Genomic DNA, 18,180 nt, shown 5'->3' on the forward strand with positions numbered 1-18,180 from the left:
AAAATACGTTGAACTAAATCTTAAACCCCATGGTGTCTCGGATTGAGAAAAAAATAGAGATCTGGCTGGCCGCTATCTCAGGCAGACCGTATGGCGTTGGTTAAAATGATTGTACAGCCACAGATTATATATGTCCTTTGTGCTACGCCTGTTTGGATTCTAGATAAGTGGTTCACGCTTATAGAGTCATTGCCAAACTGGTTAATATGGGGCCGAAAGCGAGTTAGGATACAATACAGTCACCTTACTCTCTTAGAAAAAGCAGGAGGTCTTTCACTATCAGATTTAAAAAATCTACTTTTTGGCAATTCAGTTACAGAATATACAAAGAAATAATCACTTTGTACTAGGAACCCCTGTCATTGGTCCAAATAAGAGCTCCTACAGTAATCTTCTGTGCTCATTGAATACAGGCAAGAATGGGGAGTCGGGGATGACCTATAGGAGGTTATGGAGTAAAGTATGGAATAGTGTTAAGAGGCTATGTTTAATTGAAGGGGTACTCCGGCGGGGGGGCTTTTTTTTTTTTTTTTTATGGCCGGGGAGGAGGTGGCTTAGGGCAACAACGTCCACTCACCTCCCGGTTCTGGCGGCGGGTCCCGTATCGCAGCGCTCCGGTCCCCGCTGCCTGGCTGCTTCCCGGTGTCTGACGCGGGCTTGAGATGTGACGTTTTAAGTCCGCTCAGCCTGTCAGTAACAGAGGTGGGATTATTGGCCTAAATTAATATCGCGGTTTATCGTAGATGTAGCCGCGGTAATGATAATTGAACGATAATTATGACACGCCCTGTTTGCAAGCCACACCCCTTTTGCAAGCCACGCCCATTTGGCCATGTCAAACTGACAATTTTGTTTCAATAATTTTTTTTTAAAAAAGGAACTCACTGAGCAGCAACGCAAGGCAGGGCCATTTACTCTATAGTCATTATTATTTGTCATTATTAGGGGGTCTCAGAAGAGACCTGGACGTGTATAACCAGGTATACAGCCATACCTGTATATACAGCATACCTGTATATACACATCCCGTATTGTGTACCTAGCTGTATATCTGTATGTACACGTCCCGTAAAGTGTACCTAGCTGTATACCTGTATGTACACATTCCGTAGTATGTACATGGCTGTATACACACACGTCCTGCAGTGTGTACATAGTATGTACATACGACAGGATGTGTATTTACAGGTATACAGCCATGTACACACTACAGCTGTAGGAGCAGTGCAGACTAGGAAGGCAGGGTGAAAACCCCTGTAGGTGCAGTCCTCTGGATCTGACTGAGGAAAATATTCCTTCTCAGATGTGTCATCTGTTTATATACCGGAAAGTCCGAGGTTGGTATATCCCACAAGCTGCGCCATATTGTAGCGTATGCACTGCATTAAAATCTATTATGATCAGGTACTGCTATAAGACAGAACTTCCCATATATATATATATATATACACACACACACATACATACATACACACACACATGATGTCACATTCCATTATCACTTACAGAAATAAAATATGGAACCCAACAGCCCCCCTGTCTGTTATTGGGGTTCACCAGGTGCAGGTCATGTGTGGCTGGATCCTGCACTGTTCTCAACGAAAACTTGGACACAGGTGTGAAAAGAGCAATAAAGTGACAGTACAATAAAGTGACCAGATCACAAGGGGTCCAATCCCATGTAAAGAAAGCTCCAGCTCCTGCTAATTGTCAGCGCTATATAGCAAGTAGACCATGTAGACCATGTGATAGCTTCACACTAGGATAGATTCTCCATTTAAATCTCATTTTTTTCCCCTTTATGCTAAATAAACAGAACATTTGAGACAACAACTATATTGCTTCCCAGTGTATATAGTATCTCCTATAGTATAGGAGATCTTTGTGCTTCCATCTAGGTAGGGTATAGTAGTGGAGGTATAGTGAATAAGGGTTGTAGTAGTACAGCTATAGAGGAGGGGTGTAGTAGTAGTACAGCTATAGATGAGGGTGTAGTAGTAGTACAGGTATAGAGGAGGGGTGTAGTAGTAGTACAGGTATAGAGGAGGGGTGTAGTAGTGGTAGTACAGGTATAGAGGAGGGGTGTAGTAGTAGTACAGCTATAGAGGAGGGGTGTAGTAGTAGTACAGCTATAAAGGAGGGGTGTAGTAGTAGTACAGCTATAGAGGAGGGGTGTAGTAGTAGTACAGGTATAGATGAGGGTGTAGTAGTAGTACAGGTATAGATGAGGGGAGGGGTTTAGTAGCAGTACAGGTATAGATGAGGGGTGCAGTAGTAGTAGTACAGGTACAGATTAGGAGTGCAGTAGTAGTACAGGTACAGATGAGGGGTGTAGTAGTACAGGTATATGATGAGGGGTGTAGTAGTAGTACAGGTATAGATGAGGCGTGTAGTAGTACAGGTATAGATGAGGGGTGTGGTGGTAGTAGTACAGGTATAGATGAGGGGTGTAGTGGTAGTACAGGTATAGATGAGGGGTGTAGTAGTACAGGTATAGATGAGAGGTGTAGTAGTAGTACAGGTATAGCTGAGGGGTGTAGTAGTAGTAGTACAGGTACAGATGAGGGGTGTAGTAGTACAGGTATAGATGAGGGGTGTAGTAGTACAGGTATAGAGGAGGGGTGTAGTAGTAGTACAGGTATAGATGAGGGGTGTAGTAGTACAGGTATAAAGGAGGGGTGTAGTAGTAGTACAGGTATAGCTGAGGGGTGTAGTAGTAGTAGTACAGGTACAGATGAGGGGTGTAGTAGTAGTAGTACAGGTACAGATGAAGGGTGTAGTAGTACAGGTATAGATGAGGGGTGTAGTAGTACAGGTATAGAGGAGGGGTGTAGTAGTAGTACAAGTACAGATGAGGGGTGTAGTAGTAGTAGTACAGGTATAGAGGAGGGGTGTAGTAGTAGTACAGGTACAGAAGAGGGGTGTATTAGTACAGGTACAGGTATAGATGAGGGGTGTAGTAGTAGTAGTAGTACAGGTACAGATGAGGGGTGTAGTAGTAGTAGTACAGGTACAGATGAAGGGTGTAGTAGTACAGGTATAGATGAGGGGTGTAGTAGTACAGGTATAGAGGAGGGGTGTAGTAGTAGTACAGGTACAGAAGAGGGGTGTATTAGTACAGGTATAGTTGAGGGACAGACTGGCGGGCGATCACACTAATCAGCTGTTTGAAGGGCCTGCAGCCTTTTTAAACAGCTGATCAGCAAGTGAGCTGACATGCTGACCCCCACCATACCCATACTTGTGGCCTATCCTGAGGATATATTATTTTTTAAAGATTGGATAGCCACTTTAGGCCACAATCTCACATGCATGCAAATGCATTCTAATCCCAGAAACATTGTGCAACTGCTGGAGAATGCCATTGGCTAGGTTTCAAGCACATGTGTTTGCATGCATGTGGTAATGTGGCCTTAAAAGGGGTTGGCTATCTTATAGCTGTTCTTAAAGTGTCACTGTCGTGAAATTTTTTTTTGCAGAAATCAATAGTCCAGGCGATTTTTTTTTTTTTTTTTTTTTAATATATATTTATTCAATTTTCCAACAAAAAGATAGTAAGAACAATAAAGTCACATACAATATATACAGTGTCGACCAAGCAGTAATACAAAAGCACATTATTCGCCTTCGGAGTTGGACAGAATGGAATGAAAATAAGAACGACAAACTCCTATAACAGGTCACGTAACTGGCAGTCGCAAGGGGCCTAGCGACCCTGCGATATCCGCTTTACAGTACCATTCAGTATATCTGAACGGTTTAACCAAATCGACTATGGCTAAGTGGTCAAAATGCGCAATAATAAATGTTTTCCATTTCTGGAAGAACTTTTTAACAGCCTTCTCTTTGTGTCTTTCTGTGTCAATTCTGTCAATAGTCAAAAAGGTCTTCATCTGCTCTATCACCATAGGTATATCAGGGGGGGAGGGAGACAACCAGTTAAAAAGGAGACAGCGTAAGGCCACCACTAGCACTACATGAACCAGTTGGGGGGTAGCGCACCGATCCTCACCGTCATCAGGGGGGCGGGGTTGATGGAACAGGAGCACCTGCGGGGTGAGGGGGAGTCTGATCTTCCAGTGCGTATATACATATTCAGTTACCTGTTGCCAATAATGCTTTGTGGACGGGCAGTTCCATACGCCGTGCCACAGGTTAGACAGGGGCAAGTGACACTTAGGACATGCTACAATTCGATCTGGGAAGGAGGGGGAGGGTAGAATGTCAAAACCATAGAGGGCGCAGTGGGCCAGCTTAAAGAATGATTCCCTCCACCTCTCATTAATGATGCATTTCCGGACAGTAGCCCACCCCGCCAAAATGGTATCTGCTATGTCAGTGTCTTGTGTCCATCGTACCCAAGTCTTAAAGAGCGAGGCTTTGTCAGGTCTTTTGGCCTGCGTCTCATTTCGAATCGCAGTATATAGGGAGGATATGGACGTTTTGTGCGGCTCCGTGCCAATAATGTCATCCAAGGCATGGAGATCAGCCTCCTTGGAAAGGTCTCCTAGTCTTGTTTTACAAAAATTTGAGGCCTGTCCCGCAAATAAAGACCACGCGGAGGGGAAGCCATATTTGATGCTAATTTCAGCAGGGGTCAACCACCTATGGCGCTCTCGGTCCATAAGGTCCCCTGCCACTCTGGGACCTCGGCGCGGCTCCCGCCGTAGCCAAGGGAAGGATTGTCCCTGGGGGAACTCCGGGTGACGCGCCAAGGGCATATTTTTAGATAAGAGGAAAGGCAGGCCAAAAGCCTTGCGGATCTCCTTCCATGACATAATCGTGTCTCTCAGCAAGGCAGAATGCTTGATGGCTTGGGGCAATTTGGCATAGGATGTGTGGAGAAGAGCTTTAACATCCCATGGTTGCGCATAGGATTGTTCAAGGAGGGTATTCGAAAAGAAGGAGGAGCCATGCATCCAGTCTAATATGTTTCGGAAAAGGCAGGCAAGATTATAGCTTCTTATATTCGGGAAGTTGAGTCCCCCCTCCGCTTTACAGAGCATCAGTTTTGTGAGGGCGATCCTAGGGCGCTTCCCTTTCCAAATAAACTTCGTAAACGCTCTGTTCAGGGCAGAGACGTCTTTGTGTTTAAGTAAAAGGGGAAGTGTCTGGAGGGGGTACAGCAAGCGGGAGAAACTAATCATTTTTATTAAATGACAGCGACCTGAGAGGGTTAAGGGCAAATTCTCCCATTTTTTCAGTTCAGCAATTATTTTCTTGAAAAGAGGGACATAATTCATGGTATATAAAGTGTCCGTAGTCCTACCAACATGTAGGCCCAAATATTTCACGGAGGAGGGGGCAACCGCCACACCGAGTCGTCGGGCTTGCTCCTGCCAACCCGGCCTGGTCGTGCCAATAGGAAGGATTTCACTTTTCGCCACATTAATTTTATAGCCCGAGAAACTGCCAAAATACTTCAGAAAGTCCAGGATCCCCGGGAGGTGTTCTACAGGGTTGCCCAGAAAAAGTAAAAGGTCATCAGCAAACATAGTGAGCTTGACCTCCTGGGCACCCACCTGAATCCCCTCGAAGACCGTCGACTGGGCGAGGTACCTGGCAAGAGGTTCAATGGCCAAATCAAAAAGGAGAGGCGACAGGGGACAGCCCTGCCGCGTCCCCTTCTCCAATTGTATGGGAGCTGATAGGAGGCCCCGGGTGGAGATGCGTGCTGTAAGGTCAGAGTATAGGCCACCCAGGAAAGTGCGGAATGCCCCCGTGATGCCAAATCTGTCCAGCACCGAGCCCAGCCAGTCCCAGCGTACGTTGTCAAAAGCCTTCTCGGCGTCTAATGTGAGGATAGCTGGGCGTTCACCTGGCTGCGGTCGATGCTGGACCCGGTCAAGCACCATAACCACCTTCCTAATATTTGTCACCGCTGACCTGGTGCGCACAAAGCCCACCTGATGATCACCAACCAGGTCCGGTAACAGGTCCGCCAGTCTATCTGCTAGAATTTTTGATATAAGCTTTATGTCCTGGTTGATCAGGGAGATCGGTCTATAAGACCCAGGATCTAAGGGGTCCTTCCCCGGCTTCGGGAGGACTTTGATGTGGGCCACTTTAGCTGCAGTCGGGATAACCCCGGTGCGCAATATACCTGTGAAATACTCTGCCAGTACCGGGGATACTTGAGTAGTAAGTATTTTATAGAATTCCCCCGGGTATCCATCCGGGCCCGGGGACTTGCCATTATGCAGGGTTTTAATGGTCGCTGCGACCTCCTCCTCCGTGATATCTGCATTTAGACCATCCCTCTGCTCTGGAGTCAGGGAGGGAAGAGATAGCTTATCCAGAAACCTAAGTCCCTCGGGGCAATCCCCTGCTTCTGAACGGTAAAGAGCAGTATAGTAGTCTTTCAGTGTCGCTACAATTTCATGGGGCAGCTTATGAGTCACCCCTGTGGGGTCCCTGAGTGCTAGTACATGGGAGGGGGGGGTTCTTCCCTTTGCCAGTCTAGCTAGCAATCTTCCCGCCTTATTCCCTTGCCTGAATAGATCCGATTCATACTGACTACGATGCATACGCTCCCTCCGGTCAATCCATAGTTCGAAAGCCGAGCGAGCATTCTGCCATTCTAGCTTAGAATCTGAGGAAGGAGAGCCCACGAAATTAGAATACGCCTCACGCAACCGTCTGCTGGCCCCCAGATATTCGCGGTGTATTTTCTTTTTTAAAGAGGAATGGTAAGCCAGCAATCTACCGCGGAGGACGGCTTTAGCCGTCTCCCAATATAGGGGTACTTCATTTCTGTGTTCCCTATTATCTGAAGCGAATTCTAGCCACCAACCCTTAATCAGTTCCGGAAATGCATCATCTCTAGACAGATAGGTCGGGAATCTCCAGAGAAAATGGTCAGACTTAGGAGCAGTTGTGAGAAACTCCATAAGGACAGGGGCATGGTCAGAGATGACTAAGTCCTTGATGTCCACCAAGAGCAATTTGTCACAGAGCCGTGGGCTGACTAATAGGTAATCTAGTCGTGACCAGGAGGAGTGTGCATGGGAGAAGTGTGTAAATTCTCGGTCGTCTGGGTGCATGAGGCGCCAGCAGTCCTGGAGGTTTGTAGTAGTGAGGACATGGGGTAGGATTCTGTCTCTGGGACGTACTGGGCCAGTCTGGACCGTGGGGCTGCTTCTATCCACCGTCCAGTCCAATGTAGTGTTTAGGTCACCCCCTACTACCTTACAGGGTATGATGTCTGCTTGGAGATCAGCGACCACCCCGTCGAAAAAGGCCTTGTTCTCCCCATTAGGAGCGTAGATGTTATAAATACTATATGTGTCTCCGTTGTGGTCTAAAACTAAATGTGAAAACCTCCCGTGCTCATCATTAGTATGAGAAAGTAAAGAAAAAGAGAAAGAGGCGCGGATGAGAGTGACGACTCCAGCCTTACCATCAAGAGCAGAAGAACCGAAGACGTGCCCAACCCACATTTTACGCAACCTGAAGAAATCATCTGTTGAGAGGTGTGTCTCCTGCAACAGGACAATGTCCGGCTGTAAGCGTTTGAGGTGACGTAGCACCTTGACCCTTTTTTGTGGTGACCTAAGACCTTTAACATTCCAGGTAAGGATCTTTATGGATTCAGCTGTCATCTAAAATATATGAGCAGTTCTAGAAAACTGCCTATGGGCCACATAGGATCGGAACCTTGGGTTAGGCAGTTGTGGGGTGGGCACGTCGGTGCGTAGAAAGGCACAATCACTAGATAAAGACAGAAAGCAGGAGAACTTTTGCATTCATTTGGATAGGCAGAATAATCTCTGATGCGTGTGACCTCAAAACATAACATAAACAAACTTAGTATGACAAAAATTAGGAGAACTGAAAACATCAACATCCCCTCGGAGTGTCAAAGATGACCCATAATGTACACTCAGCACCAGGGTAGGAAACTTCCTTTTTTCGGGCATGTGGCGCAGAAGAGACCCCACCGCCCAGCCCATTTTATGAACTAATGTGGCAGCCATAGGGCGCACAAAACTACGGCAGGTGTTCTCCACCAGTTTTGAAGGGGCATGAATCAGCATTAATCAGGAGAAGGTCATCTTTGAGCACACCACCATCTATATGTAAATATTGGGAAGCTAAATAAGCCTCTACGGAGAAACAAGCGAGAGAGAGATATACAATAATGATAAAAGGAAAATGTCCCCGTATAACAGCTAACACTTTTCAATGATGCAGGAGATACCCGTAAACCCCCACCCCCCTCCCACTAAATCTTGCCAAAGCAGCTCGTCTCCAGGAGGAGAGGAGAAAGGAGGCGCAATTCCTGAGCGGATAATATACATTACTCAGTCAGACAGATGTCCAGCTCCTAGTCAGGAGATGGTGACCTCTCGCTGTCCGTACGCCGAGCAGGAGAGCGTCTACGTTTCTTCCGGTCCAGATGTGTCTTAGAGCTGCCAGAACGACCACCAGACCGTCCACTGTGAGATGCGGACGAGCGGGCCTCCATCGGTGAGCACGAACGGCTTCGGTGTGACCGCTGCGGAGATCGAGGTGCATCCGGGTCCAGGTGCAGGGCTGAAGCCGCTTCTTCCGGGGTTGCGTAGGTCGAGGAGGAGCCATCATTATGGAAAACACGCAAGGTGGCAGGGTACTGGAGTTGGAAACGTCTGTTGGCCTTATACAGCGCAGAGCAAATATTGCTAAAAGCCCTCCTCCGTTTGGTGACGTCCACTGAAAAGTCTTCAAAAAGGAGGAGGCGTTTCCGGTGCAAGGTGAGAGGCTCGCGCCTTTTGCGAAAAGCGCGTAAGAGCTCCGTTTTGTCATTAAAGTCCAGCAGTTTAAAGATCACTTGTCTCGGTCTGAGAGATGCGCCCTCTTGCTGCTTTGGGTCTTGTGGGGGCCCCATCCTATGCGCCCGTTCAACCCTGCACGGGTGTTGGAGACCCAGCGCTTTGGGGAGGTCACGCTCACAGAAGCGTTGTAACTCAGCTGGGAGTATTTTTTCACTGACTCCCACCAGCCTTAGATTGTTGCGGCGGGAGCGATTTTCTAAGTCCTCAAGCTTATCTCCTGCTCTGCCCATATCTGATTCTAAGGCAAGAAGTCTGTCCTCCATCTCTTTTTTGTCAGTTTCCAGAGAGAGAACTCTTGTTTCTAGCTCATTAATGCGTGTGGTGTGATCAGAGAGTTCCAGCTGCATGTTGTGTAATGTGGCTGCTATAGCAGTTTCCACAGATTTCTGGATCTCCGGCGCCATAAGCCTGGCCACCTCCATAGCTAGTTGCTTGTGGTCAAATAGTCCCCCTGGGGGTGGAAGGGGTCGGTCTGCGGCTAGTGGCTGCGTACTGGGAGAGGGGGACATGTCTGCAGCGGTCCCGTTGTACTGCGGCTGGGTGTCAGGTGCCGTGTCCTGTGTGAGCGGGGCCTGTGCTTCCATGGCTGTTTCAGCGGGCGCCATGTTGGTGGCAGTGTGCCGCATATCTGCCTGCCCTCCCGCCGCTGGCGGCTGCCGGGGAGTACCTTTCTGGAGGTATTTGTCCATCGTCCGGGGTCGCCGGGACCCGGTACTGTAGTGGCGGCTGCCGGTCAGTCGTCCTGGAGGGACAATTAGTGCTGGTCGGGCCGGCGTGTGCGGGAGCTTCTGCTTGGCGCTGCTCACATCCCCGCGCCGGAACCGGAAGTTCTCAGTCCAGGCGATTTTAAGAAACTTTGTAATTGGGTTTATTATCCGAAAAATGCATTTTTATCATGAAAAAGCAGTTTGAAGCTCTCCCCCCTGTCTTCATTGTTCTCCTATGGAGAGAGCTAAAGAAAAGACCAAAACAGGACAACAAAGAGTTAATCTACAAATCCCTCCAGGGATATCTCCTGTGACAGTCACCAGTGACCTGTCTGAGCTCGGATTACAGCTGTCACCCAGCTCCGTGCCTGTAATCCTCTGTTATCTGCTTTCTGCTGCCGGCTAACTCCCTCCTTCCTCCTCCCCCCTCCCCTCTCCCTAGAACAGACAGGGGACGACTCATGCAACAAGTCACAATTTTCAGATTTTTCAGAGTGGATGAAAAAGAGAAAGGAGGGGGGGACCTGGGAAAAGGCTTTTTACATGCCGATAATGGCAGATTTGGCTAATAAACCCAATTACAAAGTTTCTTAAAATCGCCTGGACTATGGATTTCTGCAAAAAAAAAAAAAAAATACGACAGTGACTCTTTAAATAAAATAGCATTGTTAAAAATATTGGATTTACTGTCTTTGTGCTGTATTATAAAACTTTACACCTGTTGTCCCTCATTATAGCGGCCAGCTATATGGCTTTCCTCTGCCTCTCCAGAGCGGTGCAATGCACCCAGAAAACAGGCACAGTTATGCAGCTGTTGGGTATGCTGGGGGCAGTAGTTATGCACCGTTTGAGCTATGATGGATGCTGAGGGCAGTAGTTATGCACCGTTTGAGCTATGATGGATGCTGGGGGCAGTAGTTATGCACAGTTTCAGCTGTTGGGTATGCTGGGGGCAGTAGTTATGCACTGTTTCAGCTGTTGGGTATGCTGAGGGCAGTAGTTATGCACCGTTTGAGCTATGATGGATGCTGGGGGCAGTAGTTATGCACAGTTTCAGCTGTTGGGTATGCTGGGGGCAGTAGTTATGCACTGTTTCAGCTGTTGGGTATGCTGAGGGCAGTAGTTATGCACTGTTTCAGCTATGATGGATGCTGGGGGCAGTAGTTATGCACTGTATCAGCTGTTGGGTATGCTGGGGGCAGTAGTTATGCACTGTTTCAGCTGTTGGGTATGCTGGGGGCAGTAGTTATGCACCGTTTCAGCTATGATGGATGCTGGGGGCAGTAGTTATGCACTGTTTCAGCTGTTGGGTATGCTGGGGGCAGTAGTTATGTACTGTTTCAGCTGTTGGGTATGCTGGGGGCAGTAGTTATGCACTGTTTAGCTGTTGGGTATGCTGGGGGCAGTAGTTATGCACTGTTATCAGCTGTTGGGTATGCTGGGGGCAGTAGTTATGCACTGTTATCAGCTGTTGGGTATGCTGGGGGCAGTAGTTATGCACTGTATCAGCTGTTGGGTATGCTGGGGGCAGTAGTTATGCACTGTTTAGCTGTTGGGTATGCTGGGGGCAGTAGTTATGCACAGTTTCAGCTGTTGGGTATGCTGGGGGCAGTAGTTATGCACTGTATCAGCTGTTGGGTATGCTGGGGGCAGTAGTTATGTACTGTTATCAGCTGTTGGGTATGCTGGGGGCAGTAGTTATGCACCGTTTCAGCTATGATGGATGCTGGGGGCAGTAGTTATGCACTGTTTCAGCTGTTGGGTATGCTGGGGGCAGTAGTTATGTACTGTTTCAGCTGTTGGGTATGCTGGGGGCAGTAGTTATGCACTGTTTAGCTGTTGGGTATGCTGGGGGCAGTAGTTATGCACTGTTATCAGCTGTTGGGTATGCTGGGGGCAGTAGTTATGCACTGTTTAGCTGTTGGGTATGCTGGGGGCAGTAGTTATGTACTGTTTCAGCTGTTGGGGTATGATGGGAGTAGTAGCTAGACAGAGGAGAGAGAAGACTTACAGCATGGGCAAAGGATACTGGACGCTGCAGGAATTGCTGAGGAGGGAGGAGGCACACGACCTGGCAGAGGTCACAGGTCACCACACAGAACGCCTCAGCTCACTGGTTTCTGTCCTGATCTGTCCGTCACACACATCAGCAGGCTGCAATGTCGGGGGCTGCAGCGTCCTCCTCACACACCCTGCTTCCCTGTCAGTGTGATGAATTGATTCCCACCGCATTATCACTGATCTCCGCAGCGGCAGACTCCTGAGTCCCGGCCTCCCCCACCTCACAGCCGCGCTGATCCTCACAGGCACATCTGCTCCTCCGCTCTCTGCATTGCCACCACTGCCCCAATCACAGGAACTCAGCTGTCCCTGCGGCCCCCTCCCCCTCCTCCAGAGACCGGAGAGCTCGTTCCGTTATAGGAAGGAGCAGGTCAGTGCCGGCTCAGCCCTACTCCACACCCCTCTATCTCCAGCCTCTGGCACCCCCGCAGCGGCACTCAGGGACCTCTCCCTATAACTGCACGCAGCCCCCTCCCCAGCCTCAGCACGGCACCTGTTGGTGTCAGTGCTCGGTTCACCGCCGGTCCCCGCATCACGTCTCAAGGCAAGGGAGCGCGGCCCGGGACCCCCAGCACTGTATGCTGTATATAGAAGATGCTGTGAGAGCGGCCGGAAGGGGAGTATAACCTGTCAGTGTCCTGGGGCGGGCGGGTGAAAATACCGCAGATACCGTCCTGGCGAACTTGAGGTTGGTTAACCGAGGCCAGGGACGGTATCGGTATTTTCACGATATACCGCCCAGCCCTAGGTGGGATCCCGTCTGTGTCACTGACTGACTGCTTGATACAATTTAATTTTGAAAAGAATATATTCCTCTCCGTATGTTTTCTGTAAGAGGGGGATTTATCCATCGTCGTCCTGTTGTAGGTGGGGGGTTCATGAGGCTAAGGACATACACCTATTATGGGAGTGCGGGGTGATCCAAGAGTATTGGGATAAGATAGTTGGTAATATTAGGAATAGGACAGGGGTGGTTATCCCTTATAACCCTCTTGTCCTAGTTCTGAGTTGCACTATCCATATTCCTGAACATCAGCTACTTATTGCTAAATTATTGCTCATAGTGAGGATTGTTCTGATGAGATGTTGTATTAAAGTAGATATGCCCCCCATTAGGGAATGGGAAAATCTGGTTGAGAAAGTATATAGATATGAAAAAATGTATTATGCACGTAGTATATCCGGGTTGAAGCATCAAGAAAAAAAACTGTCGAAGATGGCTTCGATAAATGAATCCTGAGTAAGGGGCATTTTGATGTTGATGTTGGCTCTCCCCACTTTTCCTTTCCCCCCCCCCCCCTCTATTTCCTCTCTCTCTTTGGTCCCCCGGGTGGGGTGGGTATTGGGAAGGAAGGGGGGGGGGGTGTATGTGATGCTCGGTCCCAAGATGCACGGCATTTGGTTGTGGGGCGCCTCAGGATATAGGAGGTTTTTATATGTATACTTATTATTTGCGGTTTATATTCCTGATTCGCCTGTGGTTAGGTATGATATGTGTATCTTTGTATAATGTAGGGATCCAGGATTTCCGATCCCAATGTTTGTATATTATCTTTTTCAACTTAAAATTAAAAAACAAACAAACAAGGGTTTCTCCATAGATAAAGTGTCAGAAAGTTATGCAGATTTGTAAATTACTACTTTAAAAAAAAACTTTAAAAATCTTCAGTCTTCCAGTATTTATCAGCTGCAGGAAGTAGTGAATTCCTTCCAGTCTCTGTCCATGTCAGGAACTGGCCACAGCAGTAGCAAATCCCCATAGAACATCTTTCCTTTGGACAGTTCCTGACATAGGCAGAGGTGGCAGCAGAGAGCACTGTGTCATACTGGAAAGAATACACCACTTCCTGCAGAACATACAGCAGCTGATAAGCACTGGAAGACTTATTAAGGTTTTTAAAGACATAATTTGGAAAGCTGTATAACTTTCTGGAAACAATTTATTTGAAAACAAGTTGCAAATACCCCCAAATTGTACCGCTGAAAAATGTAACTCGTACCACAAAAAATAAGCCCTCCGACAGCTAAAAAGTTAATGCAGCGACAAAGTGTTTTTACTGTGTCAAAATAAGAAAAGTAGGGAAAAAATAACTATATAAGGCTTATATCGCCGTAATGAACTGCAGAAAATGATCCTGCGTAGTAAAAGAAATAGTATATGTTATATTATACAGTACATTGTATGTATTCTAGAATGGTGTTGCCTAAAAGTACAACACAACACACCGAGCAAAAAACACACCTTTATATAGTTGTCAATGGAAAAATTAAAATGTTAGGCTACTTTCCAAGCGCTGAGGGGAAAAAGATTAGAGGACTGAAATGGCATCCTTGGCATCAGGGGGTTGGTAATCGGGTTGTGTGTGGTTTTATTTATTTATTTTTTTTATGTGTATCCCAGCAATAAGTTGGGTTACTTTAAAGTGGAATCAAGCACCAAAATTTTAGGTGCATTTAAAATATTTAAAAGCCACTTTCTCACAGTTATTTGACATAACTCAAGTAATGCTCCTCATTCCCCGCTCGCTGCTGCCGCTATTCCACATGGCTGCAGTGAGCAGGTGAGTCTGGGGAGGGCCGGGGGAAGCTGCGGAGGGGCTGCCCAGGTGATTGCTGATCGTCGGGGCAGCCCATTGGATATAGCGGCGGTCTGCTGCCGCCGCTCCTGTTACATGGAGTGGCTGCACCAGATCGCTGCTATATAAGTCGTTTGCCATTCAACGATCAGCCGACATGAACGATGTTGGCTGATCGTTGGCTCCTATTCCACGGGACGATTATCGTCCCGTGCAATAGGGCCTTAAGGCTGGATTCACCCGTTTCATGTTTGCTGTGTGAAGCACAGAATGGGGAACCCCTGTCCTGGAGGGTTTCCACAGCATGATGTATTAAAGGGGAAGTCCAGATAAGAAAAAGGTTTTTTTTCTTTTAAAGGTACAATAAAAGTTATGTCTATACAATGTATTACTGTATCTGTACGGTTCTGCCACACTGGTAGCTGATAGAAATCCAGGAAGTGAAAAAAATGGCCCCTGTGCCAATTTACATTGTCTCCTGCTCCCACTGCTATCCCCCCTTAGGAGACAAATCTTCCATGCCTCTGTCTCACATTGTGTGTGTTTGCTGAGCACAGGCTGATGATGCAGACAGGGGGCAGGGTGTGATGTCACAGGAGGCTTGGCTGGATCCCCCAATCCCCTGAGTGATCCACCATCTCTGAATGGCCAGAAGCAGGTGCTGCACTAATTTTACTGATTGTGATGATCAGCTGAGGGAAAGCATTGCAATCTGGGAACTGCTCAACCAGAAAGGACAGAAACTTAATACAGAACAAAAAAACCCAAACAAATGGATTTTTGGTAGTTTCAAAACTGGGATAGACAGGTAAGTAATGTTATATGCTTCTGCAGAAGTTTAATTTTTTTAACCTCTACCTGGAGTTCCCCTTTAATATCAGCATGATGTATTAATATCATACCGGGACGGGAAAACTTTTTAATGTTTGCACCGCTGTAATGACATGGCCCTGCAGCTCTGTCATTCCAGCGACGTGATAATTCAAATAGTTTTCCTGCTCCTGGCATGATAGTAATACATCCTACTGTGTGGGGAAACATTCCAGGACAGGGATTCACCATCTGTGCTTCACGGAGCAAACACAGAACGGGTGAATCCAACCAAGATCAGCTTGGTGGCACAAATTATGCATTTGCCCTAGTAGATGTTTTCTTTTGTTTTTGCAAAATGCAGCATAAGTAATAGTGGTAACCATTGACTAAGATAATTTTGGTTTATATGATTCTAAATGCACAAATTGTTTACAGTTTAACCTAAGATAATATTAATATATATATTCCTTTCTTTTCTCCCTTTATCTTCTAGCATAGCTGTTCTCCAAACCTTTTTGTACAGCATGTGTTTGTAGAAACTCACTGCAAAAATTTGCCATGGGTTGCATTTTTCACAAAGAGGTTAGTACTGTAATATATCTTGGTACCCAGATCTTTGAATACCTGATTAAAGCATTACTGTCATATTTGACATGTCACACAGTCACACAGACATATCAGGTAGAGCCACAAGAAGTGCCCTGCAGAACGTTTTACTTGCTGCTCTATCCACCTCATTGCAGATCCATTTTTCCATTGACTAAAAAAACGGATCCGTTTTTTTAACGGAGACAAAAATGAGGTTGACCCCTTTTTTTTTCTTATAATCGAAGTCAAGGTAAAAACGCATCAAAACGGATGTAAACAGTTGCATCCGTTTTTTTCATCAGTTTTTCATCAGTTTTTTTGCAAAAAACGGATTGCAAAAACGTAGTGTGAGCCCAGCCTAAGATAAAATCTGCAGCAAAATCCACATCTAAAACTAGCAGTTAAGTTTTGCTGCAAGAACTAACAGCTATTGTAGACTTATCTGAATGCAGATTGCTGCAGAATTCCTCTTTAAAGTAACGGGGCTGGCTGGCGATGGTACATTTGCTTTAAAGGGGTTCTCCAGGGCTTAAAAAAAATACAGGTACTCTTCTCCAAACACAGCACCACCCCTGTCCTTGGTTGTGTGTAGTATTACAATTAGGTTCCATTTACTTCAACTGAACTGAGCAGCAATACCACACACAACCTGAGAATTGGAGGGGTGCTTTTTCTGGAACAATATCTCTGTGTTTTTAATCCTGGGTAAATCCTTTAGGGCGAATTCACACATACTGCATTAGCAGCGGATTTCACACTGCAGTACTGATTTCAATGTAAGTCTATGGCACTCAATCCCCGCAGCAGATTTGAATTGCGCATAAAGCGAATGCTTGGCGGAAAATGCTACTTAAAATTTCTTCAGTCTGAACAACAGAGCATAAATCCCATTTAACACGATAAAACATTGCTCTGTTCATATCTATGTTTTCCATGAAACTAAAAATACATAATGAATGTAAATTGCAAACTTGCTTTATATCACATCTACTGTTGATTTAGATTTTGAAAGTTATAATGACAGATTCCACTTCAAATTCCCCATCTATTCCTTACTGGGAACACACACCCTAAGGGTATAAACCCACACACCGTATACACAGCAGATATGCAACAAATACGCAGCAGATTTGTTGGTACAGATTTGATGCTGTGTTCAGTTATTTAGATCTAATCTGCTGCGAGTTTGTTGCGAGTTTGCTGCGTATCGCAGCAGTAAATACGCTGCATATACGGTGTGTGGGTTTATACCCTAAGGAAAGATTCACATGTAACGAGTTTGCAGTGCGAAATTCAGTGCAATACTCACTACCAATATAGTCTATGGCACTCCATTCTCGCAACAGATTTTCATTCCGCTGCAAGAATGTTGTGACCACCTTGCTTAACTAATTATCTGCTGTGCAAGTGAAAATAATAAAGAACAACCCATGTTTAACCGCCCAAGATCCCTCAGCACGGTCAGCTTGAATCTCTGGGTCCCTGCTCACTGATGTCGCACTTAGCCAATCACTGGCTGCAGCGGGACGACGCACTGGTTGGCTGAGCGGGCTGTCAGTGAGCAGGGACCCGGAGACTCAAGCAGGAGCCCGCATAGGGATCACTGGCAGGTAAGCAGCTTTTTTTTTAAAAGCCCCAGCAGCTAATTAGTTAAATAGGGAGGGCAATACATGAATAAAAATCCGCTGCTACAATTTAGGCCCATAGGCTATAATGGTACAGAGTATCGCAGTAGATTTTGTTGCGAAGCTCGCGGCATGAGATCTGGTGTGAAATCGTTACGTGTGAATTTACCCTTAATGAGAGTGGACGACAATTATATATACACTGACCATATTGAGATGAATAGGCCACCTGCCATAATGCTTCACAGACTTGTAAACTAAGCATTTATCTAGATGCTCATTTATAAAGTGAATTACCTTTCATGTCTATTTATTTATTTTATTTATTTATTTATTTATTTTCAGCTTTATTAAAGCCGGGACGGAGTTGACTTGGAATTACAACTATGATATTGGAAGCACTCCAGAAAAAGAGATTGCTTGTTTATGTGGACATAAAAAGTGCAAACAGCGAATAGTATAACCTATAACCATCATTAGAATTAGAAATGCTTAATAATAAATATGATTAAGGACATTATAAAATACACTTTTATTTTTATAAAAAGGCACATGGCATTATTTAGGTAACTTATTTTTGTACAGCAGTACATTCTCTGTTTTTGTACACTTTAATCTATTTTTTATATCATAAATTGTAATTCTCAGGTGGACATTTCACATGCCTATACTATGCAGCTTATAATGTTATGGAGAGACCTATATTAGGATTAGCATAATATATTAGGCCCCCTGCGCCCCTTACAGCTGCGTAGCTGGATAAGTACATTCCTGCAAAGATTTAGGGCCCTATTCCACCGGACGATTATCGTTTGTATAATCGTTAACGATTAACGATCTCAAACGACCACTATTGCGAAAGACCTGAAAACGTTCACTCATTTCCATGGAACGATAATCGTTACTTATGATCGTAATTGCGATCGTTTCTTCTTCGCTATTTATTCGCTATTGCGTTCGTATCTATTGCGAACGACCGAACGATGTCTTATTCAAT

The 18,180-nt window shown here is 46.0% G+C and overlaps 1 protein-coding gene across 1 annotated transcript in view; it reads left to right on the forward strand.

The window, feature by feature from the left end:
* Positions 1-17,961, forward strand: part of SETDB2 (SET domain bifurcated histone lysine methyltransferase 2) — a 52,457-nt gene extending 34,496 nt beyond the window's left edge. The window contains exons 13-14 of the mRNA XM_069970024.1: positions 15,464-15,552; positions 17,529-17,961. Coding sequence (XP_069826125.1) covers positions 15,464-15,552; positions 17,529-17,646 — 207 coding nt within the window. The 3' untranslated portion in view covers positions 17,647-17,961. The remainder of the gene's footprint in view (positions 1-15,463; positions 15,553-17,528) is intronic.
* The last annotated feature ends 219 nt before the right edge of the window (positions 17,962-18,180 follow it).

The sequence above is a fragment of the Dendropsophus ebraccatus genome, chromosome 5 (genome assembly GCF_027789765.1).
Source record: "Dendropsophus ebraccatus isolate aDenEbr1 chromosome 5, aDenEbr1.pat, whole genome shotgun sequence".
Lineage (NCBI taxonomy): Eukaryota > Metazoa > Chordata > Amphibia > Anura > Hylidae > Dendropsophus > Dendropsophus ebraccatus.